General features: G+C 33.2%; 2 protein-coding genes and 2 long non-coding RNA genes across 10 annotated transcripts; 1 reads left to right on the forward strand and 3 right to left on the reverse strand.

Moving 5' to 3' along the window:
* The first annotated feature begins 2911 nt into the window (after positions 1–2911).
* LOC121232258 (protein unc-13 homolog) lies at positions 2912–7771 on the forward strand. 2 transcript variants are annotated; one of them, XM_041117906.1, is made up of 5 exons: positions 2915–3742; positions 3826–4710; positions 5361–5816; positions 5961–6147; positions 6391–7771. In XM_041117906.1, the coding sequence occupies exons 1-5, from the start codon at positions 3122–3124 to the stop codon at positions 7359–7361; spliced, it is 3120 nt and encodes a 1039-aa protein (XP_040973840.1). In that variant the 5' UTR covers positions 2915–3121; the 3' UTR covers positions 7362–7771. The 2 variants fall into 2 exon arrangements, with proteins under 2 accessions (XP_040973844.1, XP_040973840.1); XM_041117910.1 differs by lacking the exon at positions 5361–5816 and having other exon boundaries at positions 2912–3742.
* Positions 7772–9584: 1813 nt separating this feature from the next.
* Positions 9585–13075, reverse strand: LOC121232261 (CRIB domain-containing protein RIC7). Of its 6 annotated transcripts, none has more exons than XM_041117920.1 (5): positions 12678–13074; positions 11803–11959; positions 11535–11635; positions 10751–10829; positions 9585–9973 (listed from the first exon to the last, which is right to left on the reverse strand). In XM_041117920.1, the coding sequence occupies exons 2-5, from the start codon at positions 11846–11848 to the stop codon at positions 9615–9617; spliced, it is 585 nt and encodes a 194-aa protein (XP_040973854.1). In that variant the 5' UTR covers positions 11849–11959; positions 12678–13074; the 3' UTR covers positions 9585–9614. The 6 variants fall into 6 exon arrangements, with proteins under 6 accessions (XP_040973854.1, XP_040973852.1, XP_040973851.1 ...); XM_041117918.1 differs by having other exon boundaries at positions 11803–11967; XM_041117917.1 differs by having other exon boundaries at positions 12674–13074.
* Positions 13076–13932: 857 nt separating this feature from the next.
* LOC121232264 (uncharacterized) lies at positions 13933–14717 on the reverse strand. Its single transcript, XR_005930621.1, has 2 exons — positions 14593–14717; positions 13933–14268 (listed from the first exon to the last, which is right to left on the reverse strand). It is a non-coding gene; the product is annotated as an uncharacterized lncRNA (long non-coding RNA).
* An 817-nt stretch (positions 14718–15534) lies between these two features.
* Positions 15535–16601, reverse strand: LOC121232265 (uncharacterized). Its single transcript, XR_005930622.1, has 2 exons — positions 16143–16601; positions 15535–15823 (listed from the first exon to the last, which is right to left on the reverse strand). It is a non-coding gene; the product is annotated as an uncharacterized lncRNA (long non-coding RNA).
* Between the last annotated feature and the right edge of the window lie 216 nt (positions 16602–16817).

The following is a 16817-nucleotide window of genomic DNA, read 5'->3' on the forward strand; positions in this document are numbered from 1 at the left end:
GAGTCTACTAGTTTAGTGGTAAGACTTTAGCTTACGTTTAGGTCTTTGTGCGTTAAGTGAGTTTTTTTTTTTGGCTTTGGTTTCAAATTAATGTTAAGCGATATTTAAATTGCTAGAGAAAATTATTTTCAAAAAGAAATTTTTAAATATTGATCAGCGTTTTGTGTTGGGTCATTTCGATGGCCAAAGTGACCTTCGAATTTTGATCGAAACTTTTGGGCTGGGTGAAGAAGAATAAGAAGAATAGATTTTAGGTCTCATGAGATATCCAAAATGAGTTAGTAAGAAATATGTTGGTTAATAGTACTTAGTGTTTCCAATTTATGATAAAAATTCTAAATTAGTCCTCAAATTTTAAAATGTTCTAATTGAATCCTTAAAGTATCAACATTGTATCAATTAGCTTTTTCTGTCAGCCTACCATAATCTTAGTCTCTTAGATGTTAAATATAACATCAAAGATGACATGAAGCATATTTAAAATATATGGATCAAAATTTCAATACTTGTGTCTTACCATAAGGACAACTTTAGAGATGACGTGTTAAAAAACAAATAGTTCATGAAAATTTACAAGGGATGTTTCTTTTTCTTTTGTTTTTCCTTTTAACGCGTTAGATCCAAATTTTCCATGTGATAGATTTAAATGTGTTTCAGATTTGATGAATGGGTTTTAAATATATTCCAATTCATATTCGAGTTAACATTTAACATCGAAGCTAACGGCTAGATTGACAGAAGAAGTTGATTAATATGATATTGAAACTAAGGACTCAATTAAAATATTTTAAAGTTTAAAGACCAATTTAAAATTTAATTTAGAGTTCAGAAATGTTTGGTGCAATTAACCCAAATAAGTTTAATACTTAAATATTAAAGAACAAATTTAACAAATCTATATCAATAATCTCTCTATATTTGTATCTATATTTTTTCTCTAATTTTCCCGAATAAGGTAGGTCGAAGCTAAAAATTTATTTTAAGGGGGTTGAAATTAAATTATAAATTTTTAAGGATTAAAGTATAATTTTATCATTGTATATACTTATTTTTTTAGAATATTTAAATGGACTAAAATGATATTTTATCATCTTAGAAAGCGTAAAACAAAACGTTACTATTACATTAACTTAAAATTTTAAAGGGACTAAAATAATATTTTGTCCTTTTGGGATACAAGATCCTTACCCATCCCTTGGGGTCATCCCTGCAAATAATGTTTTCTTTTTTATTTTCCTTTTAATACATTAGACGTGTTAAAAAAATCAAATTTGAGAAATTGAATTTAGATTGATTGGGTTTGAATTATTTTTTAATAAAATATACTTTAATTTAATTTTAATTATAAAATATATAATAATAGTATATTTTAATGTGATTTATTTTGATTTTTATTATCATTTATAGCTCAGATAATTTATTTTTCTATATTTTCTCTGTAGACATTGAATTTCATTCCGACCCGAAATATTAAATCTTATTTAATCTAATTTTAATTTTCAACTTAATAGTCCACAAAATCACCGATTTATTGAATTATTTTCATTTGAAATAACTTAATTGAAAAATTTTCAAACTTTTAAATTTAATTTTTTTTACTGGACTTGCATTAAAATTTAATTTTGGACTTGTTTGTAATTTTGCGAAATTTGATTTGAATCTTTTGAATTTTAAAGTATGTGTAATATGGGCCTTTATTTTACTATTGGATTAATTTTGGGCTTTTAACCCATTAGTTTTTGAGTATCTACATCTACATCTCTCTCTCTCTATATATAAAATATAAAAATCAAAAAGGGAAATTACAAAAGAGTCTCTCAATTTTTCAAATCTTTTCAATTTAGTCCCTTCTCCCTTGTAACTTTGATTTTACAAAATCAAAGAGGAAGACAAATTGACGGTTTCTTCTTTCTATTTGGAGATGTTGCAGCTGATTGGTATGATTGGATACACCGTAACAAATAGTTGGCAGCTTGGACTGCCTTTATCGATGCTCTTGTCAAGCATTTCCGATCTGGTGATCTTAAAGAACCAGAGAAGTTATTGGCTAAACTTCAACAAGTTTCCACAGTGAGTGATTATCGCTCTCGATTTGAAGCAATCACCAACCGTACCATGTACTTGCCTCCACAATTACATGAGCAACGTATTACTTTAGAGAAAGGGCTTGTTAAGCCGACATATATCATTCAGACAAGTTTACTCTTATTTAATTTTAATGTAAATAAAATAAATTTATTCATTTTAACTCGAATTTTATTTCGCTCAATTTGATTTAAAAAAATTTAAATTGAGTTAAGACAATAAAGTAAGACTCACCAACTCGTCTAATTCAAAAAAATTTCATTTAAACGCATACCTCTACATACAGTAGTGTATCTAGCATGTAGGCAAAGGTCTTGTCCTCTCTTATTGAGTTGAGGGATCAATCTATATATTAAGTAATAATTCAACTAAAACTCCTAAAAGATATTTAACCAATGTTTGAGATGCTAAATCTGAACTGAACCTAAACTCTCTTAATAAGACTTAGTATGCCTTTGGACGGACGATTGGTATGATGCGGTAAAATCTTTTACCTCACAACTATAATAACTAATCTTATCGTTATCATTGTTCTTAATCTTATCGGAAGTAAATACACCGCCCTTCCAAATACACCCTTAATAACTAGTCAATATAAAGACTAAAGCATGCTTTTTCACTAGGGTTTTTGTAAGAGTCTTAAATGCCATGATTGGGAATATGTGTTTAATTTAATTTTGATGGAACCAAACGTGAGCAAATGAAGTCCATTGAATTAATTGGGTTTAAATTTCCATGTTTTTTGGACACTACAATGTTGGCAAACCTTAAAAAACCATTACCACCACCACCAACAAATATTTTTTTGTTTGTTTGTTCGTTTTCTTCTGTCTTTTTTTTTTCTTAACACAAAAATGCTGGCATCATAACCAACAAAATCTCTGTCTTTTTTATTTTATTTTTCTCTCTCTTTATTCAAAGAAATGAAAAAATCTTTTGTCCATCCGTTTTCTATCTTGTCGGATTCTCCCACCATTTTTCCCGTTTGTTATTGAATTCCTCTTTTCCTCAATCCCCAACTCCCTTTTTTGTAGCCATGGGCCGGCAATCTCACCGGGACTATTTCTCCGGTCATGTACATGGCGCTTCCACCGCCATTAGCCCTACCTCTACTAGTACTTCCATATCTGATGACAACAATAACACGGACCTTGTATGGCCCTTTGGCAAGCTGGAAGATCTCGATCACGATGACATCCGTGAAGCGGCGTACGAAATATTCTTCACGGCTTGTCGTTCATCGCCGGGGTTCGGAGGTCGGAATGCTTTGTCATTTTACTCTTCGCAAGATCATCATGGGAATGGGGATGGAGGATCAATGCACGGGTCGGGCGGGCGAGTGAGCGCGGTGGTGACGATGACTCCTACGAGTAAGGTTAAAAAAGCCTTAGGGTTGAGGATGTTGAAAAGATCGCCTTCTAGGCGGATGTCGATGTCGTCAGTTAATGGTGGAGGTTCGACGCCGTCGGTGTCACCCATTTCTCATCATGGACACAGTAATTCCGTTTCATTTTATAGCTCCGGAGGGTTTTCAACGGTGCCGACACGGCCAAGGCGACCTTTGACGTCTGCCGAGATTATGAGGCAACAAATGAGGGTTACCGAACAAAGTGATAATAGGCTTAGGAAAACTCTCATGAGAACCCTTGTTGGCCAAGTAAGTATACTACATATCAATGCAATATGTATATGATTGTATTGATTGATTGTGATTGTAATTTCTTCTATTATTTTCAATAGATGGGAAGGAGATCGGAGACTATCATCCTTCCTCTTGAGCTTCTTCGTCAATTAAAACCATCGGAGTTCAACGACATGAGCGACTACCATTTTTGGCAAAGGCGTCAACTCAAAATCCTAGAAGCAGGCCTCCTCAATCATCCGTCGATCCCTCTCGAAAAATCGAATTCTTTAGCGAAACGTCTACGAGAGATAATCCAAGCCAGCAAATCCAAGCCTATAGACACTGGCAAGAACTCTGATACGATGAGAACGTTATGCAATTGTGTCGTTTCTTTGTCTTGGCGAAGTGCTAACGAAACTTCTAGCGATGCATGCCATTGGGCCGATGGGTTCCCTCTCAACATCCACATATACATCTCCCTCCTTCAAGCCATATTTGATATTCGAGATGAGACATTAGTCCTCGATGAAGTCGACGAATTGCTAGAGTTGATGAAAAAGACTTGGTCTACATTGGGGATCAATAAGTCAATCCACAACGTTTGTTTCACTTGGGTGTTGTTCCAACAATACGTTGCGACGAATCAAATGGAGCCTGATCTTCTTTGTGCCGCATATACTATGTTGACGGAGGTGGCGATTGACGCTAAGAAGATTGATCGAGAGGCGGCGTACGTGAAACTATTGATGTCTATGTTGGTTTCGATGCAAAAATGGTCGGAAATGAGGTTACTTCACTACCATGAGTATTTCAACAAAACAACAGTTGGTGGAGTGGAAAACCTTTTACCTTTGGCCTTATCATCAATGAAAATATTAGGTGAAGATGTTACAATAAAGGAAGGGGAAGGGAGCAAGAAAGGGGACACAATGCTTGTGGATTCAACTAGTGATTGCGTTGATCATTACATTCGATCTTCTTTGAAAAATGCGTTTGCAAAGGTGAGTTTTATTTTTGAATTTTAAAACATTTTAATTAAATACTCAAAGCAGCAGTATTAAAATCAACCAGTTTCTTCTGTCAATCTTGTCATTAGCTTGAGTTTTAACACTGAGCATAACTAAACACATGGATAAAATTGTACCTACTTGTGTACGTATTCACAACTTAGATTTAGGGATAAGTAAAAGCTGAATAAAACCAATTTAATGACATGTTTAATTTTTTGGATGTGGGTTAAACTGGTGATGGATTAAGGATTCTATTAGAATTATTAAGTTGATCAGTTATTGGATATTAAAATTCATACTCGAATTGATTGACTTAATAAATTTAATATATATTTATTTTTAAATTATTTTAAACTATTTTTAAACAAGTCAAATCCAAACCATCAATATGATAGGTACACTCATCTTTATATATATAGTTTGATCCACATGTTTTAAATATGCTTCGCATCAAGTATAAACTGACATTTAATGTCTAAATAGATAACTAAGTTGAAGGAAGAACTTATTTAATACAATATTAATACTTTAAATACTCATTTAAAATATTTTAAAATTTTGATATCAATTTAAAATCTAAACAATACTATATTTTACTGTCAAATATAAACTCATTTGCTTGCATAACGTTTGATATATAGATAATAGCAAATGAAAATTTGAAAAACGCTAAGGTCGGAGAACGGGCGGAAGTTAGCGAAGCTCTGCTGCAATTGGCTAAAGAAACCGAGGATTTGGCCGTAAGGGAAAGGGAGTTATTCAGTCCGATATTGAAACGGTGGCACCCGACCGCAGCCGGGGTCGCGGCAGTAACGCTACACCAATGCTATGGTGCAGTGTTGAAGCAATACTTAGCCGGGACGAGCATACTCAATAGCGAGATTGTTGAGGTACTACAGCGAGCCGCAAAGCTAGAAAAGGTGTTGGTCCAAATGGTAGTCGAGGATTCCGAAGAATGCGAAGACGGAGGTAAAGGAATTGTCAGGGAAATGATGCCCTATGAAGTCGATTCAATCATAATGAAGCTTTTGAGGCAATGGCTAGATGAAAGGTTGAAGCAAGCCAAAGAGTTGCTTTGTAGAGTAAAAGAAACCGAAGTATGTTGCAAACATGGTGCATTGTCAGTGAACAAGATGATGGCACATCATCTAATTTTTGGACAGTGCATAGCATTATATACTATCAGCGCATCAAATATGAAATATACCATTATAGTGATTAGGGTTTTTAATGTGTTGCAGACATGGAACCCGAAGTCGAAATCCGAGCCGTACGCACAATCAGTTGTGGAGCTAATGAGCATAGCCAAGGAAATGGTGAATGGTTTCTTTGAGATCCCCATTGGGATTACAGATGATTCAGTTCTTGATCTAGCTGAAGGCTTAGAGCAACTCATCCAAGAATACACTACGTTTGTAGCCTCATGTGGTGAGTATAAAACCTTTGCATTGTGTTTTATAGACCTGTCTGAGTGTAGGGTTATCTATCTGAGAATAAATGAAGTCGAAAACTTTTTCTTAAAGTGGGAGTGGGCAAAATTCAATTATTAAGTTATGAATTTATAATTTTTGGAGGGATTAAACAAATATTTAACCATTTAAGGGCTAGGATTGAATTATAAATTTTTAGGGATTATATGCAATGTCACCATTACATTAAATGCAATTTCAGGGTCAAAGCAGAGTTATCTCCCTTCACTTCCTCCTCTAACAAGATGCAACGGAGATTCGAAGTTTTTCAAGCTTTGGAGAAAGGCAAATCCTTGCACCACTAGAGTGACAGAGGTAACCCAATTCATGAAGACGGAAGGTCAACATCCTCGCCCGTCGACGAGTCGTGGGACGCAACGTCTTTACATTCGTATCAACAGCTTGCACTACCTAGCCTCCCACCTACACTCACTCGACAAAACTCTTAGCCTCTCGCCAAGGGTCTCGACACGGAACCGTTTCAGTATGCACCTTGGTGTTGGTTGCACTTCGTCTTCCTACTTCGAACACGTCAACGCATCCATTCAAGCAGCGTGTGATCACGTGTCGGAAGTTGCCGCTTACCGCCTCATTTTCCTCGATTCAAGTCCCGTATTTTACGAGACCCTATACGTGGGTGATGTAGCCAATTCAAGGCTACGACCCGCGATCCGGATCCTAAAGCAAAACCTAGCACTCCTTACCGCTATACTCACGGACCACGCTCAAGCATTGGCAATGAAAGAAGTGATGAAAGCATCGTTCGAAGCTTTCCTCATGGTGTTGCTCGCGGGGGGACCGTCTCGGACATTCCAACGGTCTGACCATGAGATGATAGAAGACGATTTCGATAGCTTGAAAAGGGTTTTTTGCACTTGCGGAGAAGGGTTGCTATCCGAGGACATAGTCCAAAGGGAGGCCGAAGTAGTTGAAGGTGTGATATCATTGATGGGACAAACCACCGAACAATTAACTGAAGATTTCAGCATCGTGACATGCGAAGCCAGCGGCATTGGCTCCATCAGTGGAGGCCAAAAGCTACCTATGCCACCGACGACGGGTAGGTGGAATAGAGCGGACCCGAACACGATCCTAAGGGTGTTGTGCCATCGGAATGATAGAGCAGCCAATAATTTTTTAAAGAAATCATTTCAATTGGCAAAAAGAAATTGATTGGGGGGAAATCAAATTTGTATAGATATCGCATATACATGAAGAAGATGAGGTTTTCTAGCATTGATTTTTTTCATAGATGTAAAATATACTAAAAAATTAAAAGGAAATCAATGGTTTAACTTAAAATGTTATTGTCAAGATCTTGTTAGTTGGGCTAGAGAGAGCAAATGTACATTTTTTGTTTCATTTTTAGGTTTCTAGCATTAGTTTTTTTTTTTAGTTAAAATCATTAGGTATTTTTAATTGGGTAAACTGTTAAAATAGTCACCTCTGTTTGCCTCGAGTTACATTTTAGTCACTTATGTTTGAAATGTTACGCTTTAGTCACTTACATTATTGTGTTGTAATATTTTAGTCACTGAGTAGTTAATTATCGTTAACAGTATAACGGTAAGCTGATGTGGCACGTTAAATCACCATTTCGAACAAAAAATTTAGGTTAAATTCTACAATTGGTCTCTATATTTTTTCATTGTAAGCAATTTAATTTTTTTTATGCTCCTTCAACTTTCCTTTTTATTTATTTTCCATTCTCTTCTGCTTCTCTCTTTGTTTCCCTACTTTCTCCATTTCTTTTAACATAGTTTTTCTATGTTTTCCATTTGTTAAAACCAGCCCACAAGCTCGCCTCACTCGAAAAAATTAAATTGCTTAAAAAAATAAAAGTGTAGGGACTAGTTTTAACAAATGGAAACATAGAAAAACTACATTAAAATAAATGGAGAAGCAGAAAAGAAGGGAAATTAAAGAAAAATAAAAGAAAGTTAAAAAAATAAAAGAAAAAAATTAAATTGCTCAAAATGAAAAAATATGGAGACTGATTGTATAAATTAACCTAAAATTTTTGTTTGAAATGATGATTTAAAGTGCCACGTCAACTTACCATTACACCATTAACGGTAATTAACGACCCAGTGACTAAAATATAACATGAAGTAAATAAAAATGACTATTTTGATAGTTTACCTTTTTTAATTTCTTCATAGAATGTAATTAATTGCATATTAAAAAATAAGAAAAAATTATAAAAAATGAAAGTCATGGTTAATTGCCTAAATACGAACTAATTGCTTTTACCCAAATCATACCTTTAAAATTATTTTATGACTTGAATTAGGGTAAGATATTTCAATGGGATTTTCATTTGAAAATTTTGATAATTTTTAGAATTTTTTTTTAAAATTTTGAGAGAAGATAGAATTTTCTTTCCTAATTTTTACAATAAAAACTAAAGTTTCCCTACTATATATTTGGTGCCAATGAATTTGAAATTATTTTTTGATATAATGCTTTCTACCTGTAAATCAAAGAAAATTGAGCTTAAGTATCCTTGTCCAGGCTTAGGGGTCTTGACCTCAAAGTTTTAAAAAATTTTAATTAGACCCTAAAAATTTTAAAAAATTATATTAAATCTTTGAAATTTTAAAAAAAATTCAATTAAACCCTTCAAAATTTTTTGTAAATTTTCATTAAACCTCCAAAATTTTTAAAAGTTCTAATTAGACCTATCAATTTTTTTTTAAAAAAATTATCATTTGAAAACCCTCAATTTTTTTAAAATTTTTAGTTACCCAGAAAAACCCTTAATGCCAAAATCCCCACTGGTAATCAACTTCACGTGTTCCTAATTACTACAATAGTAATAATGTCAATTAAGCTAAAGTTCTCAGCAATAAATTTTGAATTGATTAAATCAACCATAAATATATAGAATAAAAGAGAACAAAAAAAGTTACTAAAGATTTCATCATAAAATTACTCTTTTATAACTAATTGAGTTTTAACTCGACTAGTATGAGCATTGTTATCAATCCAAGAGGACATGAGTTCGAGTGCGTTGAAATGCATTATCCTTTCATTTATGGGTTAGAGAGGAGCTATGGATAGTTTTAAGCATTGTATCAAAAAGAATAAATATGATTAGAACCCTAAAAAAGATACCGTAGCTTTTACTATAGTTGACAACTGTTATTTTAAAGTTTCAAAATAATGTTTTAAGTAGCTCTAACAATCGCCAATACAATACAATGGTATATGCTCTCTCTTTTTTTCTTTTTTTCTTAAATTTAATTTCAACGAATTTCCCCAAGATTTTAATTTCGTTGTTTAAAAAAAATGTTTTCTGTTGACGTTTAAGCCATGAAAGCCATGTAAGCCATGCAAAGCACTATCACGTACGTTGTTATCCTCCTCTCCTCTCTCTCTCTCTCTCTCTCTCTCTTTTGGTTCTTTGAAAGCTTCCGTAATTCTTTAAGATTCGAGCTCGGTGACATCTGGCAAAGAGCCTTCTTTCGTTCTTGACGAGATCGAAGACCCGTCGGATCCGCCTGATGATGCCTTCGACTTCTTTCGTCGAGATTTCTTTGGAATGTCGGGTAAGTCTTGTGAAGGTGACTCACTGCCGTTGCTGCTACGATTGGAGTGGCGCCTGCCTTGGGAAGATGATTCTCGGGCGGGGGAATCCATGGAGTTGTTGGATGAACGGTTGCCCCTCGAGCCTTTCTCGCTGACTTTCGACGACTCTACGGCTGTGCCATTTTCTATTGATGCTTTGCGCCTTGGCTTCTTTGGCTTCTCATTGCTTGTCGGCGGCAATGACTCATGATCTCCTGCACCAAAAAAAAAAAATCATTAGCAGGTTCAACAATAATTAATTAATTAATTAATTATATAAGTCATAAAATTTAAAAAATTATAAAAACTGATTTAATGGTCAATTTTTTATCTCGATTTTTTTCCAATTTCGAATAGTTCACACAACAGCGGGTTCAATCCTATGTTTGAATTAATACAATCCTCAGTTCTAAATCCAATCGGCCAAATTAAAATGACTTTTACATCAAATTTATCTAACAAAGTTAGCATAAGTGATTTAAGATCCAAATCTCAACATTATTTGCATGGAATGAACAAATTCTTCTACTATCTTTAAGGTCAATTTATTGTTTACATCTTCGTATTATACTCTATTTGAGAATTAATTATTATAATTTGACATAATTTGATCCTTCAACTTAATCCAAATTAGCAATATTATTAAAAAAATCATTTGTAGAAAAAAAAAGTTAAAATCAAGAGACTTGAGATAAAAACTTTATTTACATGATAAATTATTGAAAAATAGCTATATATTTTGATAATTATAATTTCAATTTCAAGTTTTGATTTTCGATTTTTGATTTTTTTTTTTAAATTTCTACAAAAGTGAATTAGTGAAATTTTTAATAATGTTAGCAATTTTAACTAAAAATAACACTAGTCGTGGTACGAAAGCCAAAATAATGTCAAACTAAGTTATAGAGACTAAACCCTCCAAGTTAATCACAGTATAAGGACTAAAACTGTAAATTGACCTATTTTAAAGAAGCAAGAAATAAGGAGCAAACCTGCAGCTGAAGGCGTCTCTTGTAGATTATTAGCTAACGTATCCGATGAGAGCTCTTCAGCTGAATTAAACTCATTCATCTACATGAATTTAAATAAAAAAATCACTTACAAATTATAAGTTACATATATATAACTCACAATTACGACTAGAGGTGCCGAGACGGGTCAGATTCGAGCTAGCCTAGGCATGATACTAACATACTTTATGTTTGTCCAAGTTCGGTCCGGTCTGAAATATGGGCTTAAAATTTTGTCCAAATCCATTCATATTTGTAAAAAACTAATCCAAGCCCATTTTAGGTTCACCCTATAGTAGTATTATTTATATTATATTATATAATATTTATATTATATTATTTTAATATTTAATAATTTTATACATTTTTATTTATTGAAATTTTTTATATAGTCATCTTAACATTATTTTAATGTTTACCCTAGAGTAGTATTATTATTTGGTATAAGTTTATTTTTTTAATGTGTTCTAAATTACATAATATATAAAAATAATATAATATAAAGTATTATAAACTTAAAAACGGGTCGGGTTAAGCTTGACCCTTGAATGTTTAAGCCCGAGCATGACCCATATTGTAAACAGGCCTAATTTTTTTTACCCAAACTTATTTTTCGAGCCTAATATTTTTACCCAAACCCTCCCCAAACTTTGAGTAGGCTTTTGGACTTGGGGATAGCCCGGTCCGTGAATAAATCTAATTACGACGTATCAATTACAACAAATATCAACGACAAAAAGAATTCTAAAAAAAAAAGAAATCATACCCAGCTAGGCTTATTGGCAGAAGGACCATCCATACCAATATGAGCAACATGTTTTACATCTGTAGGATTCCCTATTTGCATTTCTTGTTCCTTTTCCTGTTCTGCAAAATAAAATAAAAAAGTGTCAAATCTTTTCGTATTCGATATAATTCTTCTACTTGCATACAAGTTATCGATACATGAATTAACCGAGTTAAGCTTAATTACGTAAAAAATAAAAAAAAAAGGAGTTGAAAGTGAAAAATAAAAATTTGGGGGGTATACTCACCAAATATATCGGAAATGTATCTTAAACCTTTTAGAAGACCCTTCATATTTTGGTGTCAAGAACGGTGGAAAATTCCCTTTGGCAATTTGTCAATATGAAATGTTCTTCTCCAAGGTTTGTTGATGTCAAAATCAGAATGAAACTAATAACCCACAATCTGTTTGGCTTTATAATATTAAAAAAAAAATAAGGTCTAATTTTGTCGACTGAGTCTTAGCTCAATTGACAGCAATATAGGAGGACGTGGGTTCGAGTGCGGATTCAGGAGGGGCTATGGGTAGCTCTAGATTTTTGTGTCAAAAAAAAACACATATGACCAAAACCTATAATGAAATTGTTCAAAAAAAAGTCTAATTTTGATTTTAATCCTTTAATTTAAGTATAACACTAATAACACTGATTATTGTTGCCGTTGTGATCACATGAGAAAGAAATCCACATAATCTTTTAAAAAACGTATTATTAATTTGAATTTAGCAGATAATTAAATTACGTTTAATTAAATGAAAAATACACTATTTTAATAATTAAAATAAATTAATTTTGTACCTGTTTTTTCCTATCTATTCTTTTTCAATTTGATGCTTGAATTCACTTGGTTTCAATTAAGTACATAAGTTTGGTTTCAATATTCAATTAGGCACCTGAGATTTTTTAAATGTTTGTTTTTTACTAAAGCACTCGTTTCAAACATTTATTGGGTTATATGATGCCGTTTAATCTAAGTACCAAATTGAATATGAAAACCAAACTCAGCTGTCAAATTAAGACAAAAACAAAAAGAAATCCCGGATATCAAATTAAGCATTAAAATCGAATTCATATACCAAAATTATATTAACCCTTGAAAGATAGAAGGGAAGGGAAGTACCTACGAGGAAAGCTGCATGAGCTAATGAAGAAACGATTCTCAATCAAAATGAATTCATTTGCACTCTAGAATCTCTTCCTTCAACAGAAAAATATAATCATAAATCATTCAAGGAAAACCAAAATTTTTCAAAGGGTATGAATTTTCATACGAAAAAAAAAGGAAAAAAAATCCAAAACTCAAGGGGGATGAAAAAAAATTAAAATAAGAAAAAATTAAAAACTCTCCTCCAATTCTTGATTGTAATTAATAAAGATGTTTCCTTTTTTTAATTTTTTTTTTTTTACAATCAAGAAAAGAGAGGGAAATGTGGGTGAAAGGGAAATTCTCGAAGTATGAAAGTGAAAGGGAGGAAGAAGAGAGGAAAGCTTCGCTTTCCCATTGTTGGGGTCAATAATAAAACCGCATTTTTAGGTGGAAAAACCATGAGAGGAGGAGGTTTAACTTTAACTTTCTCTATTTTTGGGAGGTTTCTATTTTTTTTTTTTTTGCTTATTAACAATTTCCCATGAGGGAAATACAATTAAGGAAATTAACGGCAATAACCTACCTTTGCCTTTATCTATCTATTTATCTAAATCTATATATCTACATATCTATATATATATAGAGAAAAGTAAGAGATTCTATATTAAGGGTTGAGATTAATGTTATCGGTCACCAAACCGTTTATACCAATTTAAAAAATCAATCGGTTCAAACCGTCAAATTTTTTTTTGTCTCGATTTATTTCTTTTTACCTAGGAAACCTTCTTTAAAGTGGTACTTTCTTGCTAAGACAAGGGTGAAACAAAAAAATTGCTTTAAGGGATAAGAGATAAATAATAAATTTTGGGGGATAAAGTGTAGTTTACCATTATTCTAATATGTAATTTCATAAAATTTTAAAGAATTATTTGTTTTCGCCGCTATTTTGAGGTCTCGCTAGAAAGCCCACTCTCTTTTTGAATCATCCTCCATTGCCTTGCAAGTAAAGCTTGGTTCATATGCTCATAATATCTCAGCCAAGACCACCCTTTCATCTTGAGATTTTTTATGTTATTTTTAGTGAATATGAACACCTAATTAATAGACCACAACTTGGGGCTCACACTTTGATCTTGATTGACAAAGTTTATCCCATCCTCTAAAATGCATATTTTAAAAAAAATTATTCTTGTAATTTCGCTAAAAGTTTCTAATGGTTGTATTAAGAGTCTAAGTAAAAGACATTGGTGCTTTGAAACAAGAGAAGATGTAATTTGGGGCATTGGCAAGGATTGACTTAATCATAATGGATTTTGTAGAAGCCCAAATTAGCCCGGGCCTTTTACAAAAATAAACCCAAAATTAAACCCAATACTACACCCAAATCCAACAGATTTAACCCAACTAAACCTACCCAACCAGCCTACATCCACCAAAACCCCAACCCACTAAATTAACCCAACTACCAAACCCAAAATAAAAAGAAATCCTAACTACCCTCAAAGCCCAAAACAATGTGGCCCAAACCCTAACAAATAAACAACAAAATTTCCAAACCCTAGGTGCGCCGCACCTAGGGCCTTTTGCCGTCTGCCATGGTCACCTGCTCCACCGCCCATGCCAATCCCCTGCAAGCAGTAACAAGAAAAGACAGAAAAGAAAGAAGTAGACAGTGTAACAAATGGGCTATAAAGCCGAATGGAAACTATTGTAAAAGGGGATTTCTTTTTCAGTCATTTTTCGATCAATACAAAAGGATTTAAACACAAACACAAACAGTAATCCGAGAGAAATCAAAAGAACACAAGGATAACACCAAATCGAGCAACCAAAATACCGATATAAAAATTTTAAGGTGATTTAGCCTTTTATCATTTATTTTCAGATCTACTTCTATACACTTCACATATATATATTCAAACAAGTAAAAAATATAACAAAAAAAAACTTACCTTTCGGGATTCCGGCCACCGCACACGCCGGCGCCAGCGACGGAGAAGGTCCGGCGATCGGACCGGTGACCAGCCCATGGCCGGAAATCTCTTCCCTCCCCCTCTCCCTTTTCTCTCCCTTTTTTTTTTTCTCTTTTCCCCATTTCAAATGATTTTTAATTTTTTTTTGTCTTTTATAGGGACCAAAACGGTTCGTTTTGATCCCCCCATTTAAAAGAAAACGACGCCGTTTTGACCCCGGGTCGGATTGATCCGACCCGACCCGCTAGGATCCGCTAGTTTTTTATTAAATGGGCTAATTGCGCAATCGGTCCTTCCGCTTTTTCTATGTTTCACGATTAAGTTTCTGTATTTTTTAAAAATCCCCCCACAATTTTATTCGCATTTCAAATAAATCCTGGTTGATACAATACAGTCTTAAGGGCTTGGAAATATTGCGCTTTTGGTCCCTCTAGGTCATGCGCGCGTTGCAATTTGGCCCGATTTCCTATTTTATTTCTAATTTCACCCCAAGAATTCTGTTTTGGTCTCAATTTCATCCTTTTTTGTTTTTGTTAAATAGTATTTGTAATATTAATTTTGCTATATTATTATTATTTTATTGTTACTTATTATTATTATTATTATTATTGTTATATACATATTATTTATACTATACTTAATATTATTATTATTATATTTAGTATTATTATTTATAAATATTAGTGTATATTTTTATCATATATGTATATATGTATACTCTTTATATATGGTATTTTTTTAACATTATTATATTTACTATTATATTTATTATATTTTATATATTATTATTTACTTTCCTTACCTTATTATTATGTCATACTTTCTTTTGTATTTCTACTATTATTGTTATTATTATTATATTGTTATATCCAATTTTGGCCTGGCCAACAAGAAATAAAAACCCAAATTAATTCCAAAATATAAAAGTCCCAAAACAAAGTCCATTTTACAAAAAAAAAAAAAGAAAAGAAAAAACAGCAAGCCTAATTTTCACATTGAATAGCTCAAACCCAAAACTAATGACCCAAATGATACAAAACCCTAAAGCCCACCTAGCCCAACAAACTAAACATTTTTCAGCAGCAAAAAAACCTAGCCATCAAGATTTCAGCCGTCACTCCCCTCTGCCCTTGGCCATCACGCGCACCACCACCACCGCCTGGGGCACCAACCACCGGCCTTCCACGCGTCTGACACCTGCAAGATGAAACTAGCACGCGAAACACAAGAAACGAAGAAGAAAAATTAGCAAACAACATGGAAACGATAAAAAGAATAAAAACACAAAAAATGAATCTTGTATTTTTCGGCTTTAAAAGCCACATCTCTCCTTGTAGTTTTTTTTTAAGCACACTAAAATCAAAAAAAAGGAATAGAACCGAAGTTTAAAAGGTTTAGTTTTGTTTCTTTTTCTCTTTTCTTTTGGTTCTTCTTTCGTTTTCAATTCATCTTGTTTTTTATTTATTGATTTCCCTTTGAAAAATCGATTTTAACAAAGAAACGTAGACAAAAAAATAAAAGAGGCGTACCTGGGTTGCGCTCTTCCGCCGTATACAGCGGTCACCGCCATTGTCGACCGGCGGTTGCGTCGGACTATCGAACGGCCCTATAGGCCGGATATGAAGGAAGTTTTGAGAGGAGAGGAGGAGAGAACTCCAAAGTTCTTTTAGTTTTTTTTAACCAAAGGCTGAAAAATGAAATTTCCAAAAAAAAAAACTAGGCTTTTATAGAACACTAAAACGACGTAGTTTCAGACCCTCCCCACACGCCTCAAAACGGCGTCGTTTTGGGGGGGGAGGGAACCCGAATCCGACCCGCTCCACAAAGGGGATCCTTTTTTTTTGGGGTTATTTTCGTAAATGGGGCTCCCAATTTTGCTATGTGCTTCGATTAAATCCCGCCTTATTTTCCTTTATTTTTTTAATTTGACCCTTTTATTTTATTTCGCATTCAATTTAGTCCCTCGATTTACCCAGGGAAATGGCTTACTTGATGTGTTTGGGACATTTTCCCTATTAGACCCTTGCCTTTTAAACGCATTCTATTTCAATCCCCGGCGCCCCTTTTATTATTTACGATTTATACCCTACATTTTAATCCATTTCCAGCTCGATCCTTAACCTTTTAAAATTAAACCGTTTTATATATTCTGCTTGTTTATTATTTATATATATATTTTATTTTAAACAATTTTATATATACTA

Source organism: Gossypium hirsutum, chromosome A01 (genome assembly GCF_007990345.1).
Source record: "Gossypium hirsutum isolate 1008001.06 chromosome A01, Gossypium_hirsutum_v2.1, whole genome shotgun sequence".
NCBI classification, from domain to species: Eukaryota; Viridiplantae; Streptophyta; class Magnoliopsida; order Malvales; family Malvaceae; genus Gossypium; species Gossypium hirsutum.

Bases quoted from the DNA above. Each gene is read 5' to 3' on its own strand.
- LOC121232258 (XM_041117906.1), top strand. From the start codon at position 3,122: ATGGGCCGGCAATCTCACCGGGACTATTTCTCCGGTCATGTACATGGC. The intron at 3,743-3,825 runs GTAAGTATACTA...TATTTTCAATAG, and splicing joins TGAGAACCCTTGTTGGCCAA to ATGGGAAGGAGATCGGAGAC. The intron at 5,817-5,960 runs GTATGTTGCAAA...AATGTGTTGCAG, and splicing joins GTAGAGTAAAAGAAACCGAA to ACATGGAACCCGAAGTCGAA.
- LOC121232261 (XM_041117920.1), bottom strand. From the start codon at position 11,848: ATGAAGGGTCTTCTAAAAGGTTTAAGATACATTTCCGATATATTTG. The intron at 10,830-11,534 runs GTATGATTTCTT...AAATTCATGTAG, and splicing joins CTGCCAATAAGCCTAGCTGG to ATGAATGAGTTTAATTCAGC. The intron at 9,974-10,750 runs GTTTGCTCCTTA...TTTTTGGTGCAG, and splicing joins AGAGACGCCTTCAGCTGCAG to GAGATCATGAGTCATTGCCG.